This window comes from Nematostella vectensis, chromosome 2 (genome assembly GCF_932526225.1).
Source record: "Nematostella vectensis chromosome 2, jaNemVect1.1, whole genome shotgun sequence".
NCBI lineage: Eukaryota > Metazoa > Cnidaria > Anthozoa > Actiniaria > Edwardsiidae > Nematostella > Nematostella vectensis.
In genome coordinates this window covers 3,244,664-3,246,945 of record NC_064035.1, presented here as the reverse complement: position 1 = coordinate 3,246,945, position 2,282 = coordinate 3,244,664, and the positions used below count along the sequence as shown (strand labels likewise).

The window sequence follows — 2,282 nt, the reverse complement described above, 5'->3', positions numbered from 1 at the left end:
TGCCCATCGAGTTTAAAAACAACTAATCGTATAAGCGAAACAGAGAGGTCAGTTAAGGAAAACCGAGCGCACGCGTTCACTTGCAAACAGGCGCACGAATAGCGGGTACATAGCGCTGAGAAGAACACACACCGATCCTGATGGGTATTCAAAAGTGTGTTTTTTTTTACGTTAGCGGGGTTTCTTTTTTTCAAAAGTGAATAGACGCTACCGGTTATTAACGCCAGTAAACATCTAAATTTGTTTATTTTATATTTTTGTAGTCATTCCTGATTTCCAGCGCTAAGTTACGGATGGGAAACTTGTAAATGATAAATCGAAGAGCGTGACAAATTGCGGGTTTTTTTCATCCTTTAGTTGATCGCCACGATTGATAAACTCCACATCAAGCAAAAATTTATAACTTGTTCTTGTTATTTCTGAATGACATTTGCGGAATCAGGAATATATTGTGGCGTTAAAAACTATGAAAAGAATATTGTTTAGTATTTCTTTTTTTAAATGGGCTCTGAACTATGGGCTCTGCAAAAAGTAGCTAGGTTGTTGAGTTGTGCATCATAGAATAAACTAGTAAAATGATACATATGCATAAGTGCTCCAGGCAACAAAACTCTCTTTGAGACAATATCCCAATAAAACACCGATTACGCTAAACTCAACTTTCCCCGGCAGAGCGATTTAAAACCTGTAATTAAAACGGGGTCAAAGCGTTTGAAAAATAAAAAATAAAAAAATAGCGGTAACTGTTAAACATTACCGACGAAAACACGATTGTTTGCTAGTTTGTTTTTTAAAACACTGGAAAGATTCTTCGAGTGCTAAAGGACAGTGGCCATTTAAGATCCGCTGGGGACTTAGCTCGTTTTAATAACATGTATTTTGACGTAAAGAATGGGATCAGCAACGTCTATCTTGTTCAATCTTGCCAAGTCTTCTTCATATCAAACCGAGATGCCGTGCACTGCAATCACAACGTAGCATTTATGATTTCCATGCTAAAGGAGAGATATATTAACAAGCGATTCACGCACGCCATCCCCAGGCCCCCCGGGGCATAGCCAGGACAGGCTGGAAGAAAGCATCAGTAAACAACGCTGGAGATTAAAGACATATTTTCTTTGATGACCCTGCAGAGCGTGGGTTGTTAAGACTTTGGAATGCTCGATACAATAACTGCGATTTAATTCGCCTAACGAACAATACCCGAGCAGCAGGGGCAACTTTCTTTAGCCCTTTAATCCGAATATTCATCTATTTTTCCCATTTATTGATGTAAACATGTCACAAAGAAGGGAAATTCTATGACATATTCAAACAAACCAATCTGCCGATAATTTTACATTTCTTTAAGATGAGAGTTATCCATATTAAGAGATTTTTAACAGGATCTAAGCGATTATTGTACCATAAGACCAATAGGGAATGTGTTGCGGGTTCAGATTTTTAAGAGTGGAATCTGCGCATTTTTCCGAGGCGTGTCCGGCAACCTGGCGTGAAGTGTCTCCATTGTTCCATTAAATACTGTCAGTCAAGCGGAACAATCTCTAACGAGCCTTTAAAACGAGCTGTAGGCGAGCAGCAAAGTCATAACAAGTAAGAGAGCCAGTACGGCACACAAACCTGAACACACGGGGCCCGCGACAGCATGGAGCACGAGATGGAATTACTAGGCATGGCTTGTATGGACGATGTCTTAGACATGACGCCTTCTCCTGAACCAGAGTCACCACAGCAAAAGAAGAAAAAAGCACGGCGTCGCGGGCCTCGTCTCACCGGAGTTAGCAAGCAGAGGAGATTAGCGAACGCACGAGAACGAAACCGGGTGCATATCCTCAACACGAACATCCAAGTGCTACGAGAGCTTATACCGCTGCCACCACAAGAAAAAGAACCTACGAAAACCGAGATCATCTGGATGGCAGCTAAATACATCGCCCTTCTTAGTGATATGGTGGAGCAAGAGCCAATAGAGTTTGAAGATTTTGTTCTCAATGACTTGTTTTTAGACGCTTTTTGCTAAGGTGAGTAATTAACTGCGTGACCATGTAATTACAGGTTTATCATTGAAATATTGCTCCAGGGGGAATTTGCTTGTCATTACACTTTAAAACCATTATTTTAGAAGCAATAAAATCTAGTACTTTTTTTCGTCGCTAGTTGCCATACAAACCGACAAAACTTATTAAAGAAAATAATTAGTCACGCTAAAGCTCCTTTTTATCTGCGTCCCCCTATCCACACACAAGTGCTAGCTTTAATTATGTAGGTTAGTAATGTATATC

At 40.3% G+C, this 2,282-nt stretch overlaps 1 protein-coding gene across 1 annotated transcript; it reads left to right on the top strand.

The window, feature by feature from the left end:
- Window positions 1-1,645: 1,645 nt before the first annotated feature.
- On the top strand, window positions 1,646-2,020 carry LOC5514768 (transcription factor 15). The gene has a single exon (XM_001634938.2). It carries the CDS (start codon window positions 1,646-1,648, stop codon window positions 2,018-2,020), a length of 375 nt encoding a protein of 124 aa, XP_001634988.2.
- Window positions 2,021-2,282: the final 262 nt, after the last annotated feature.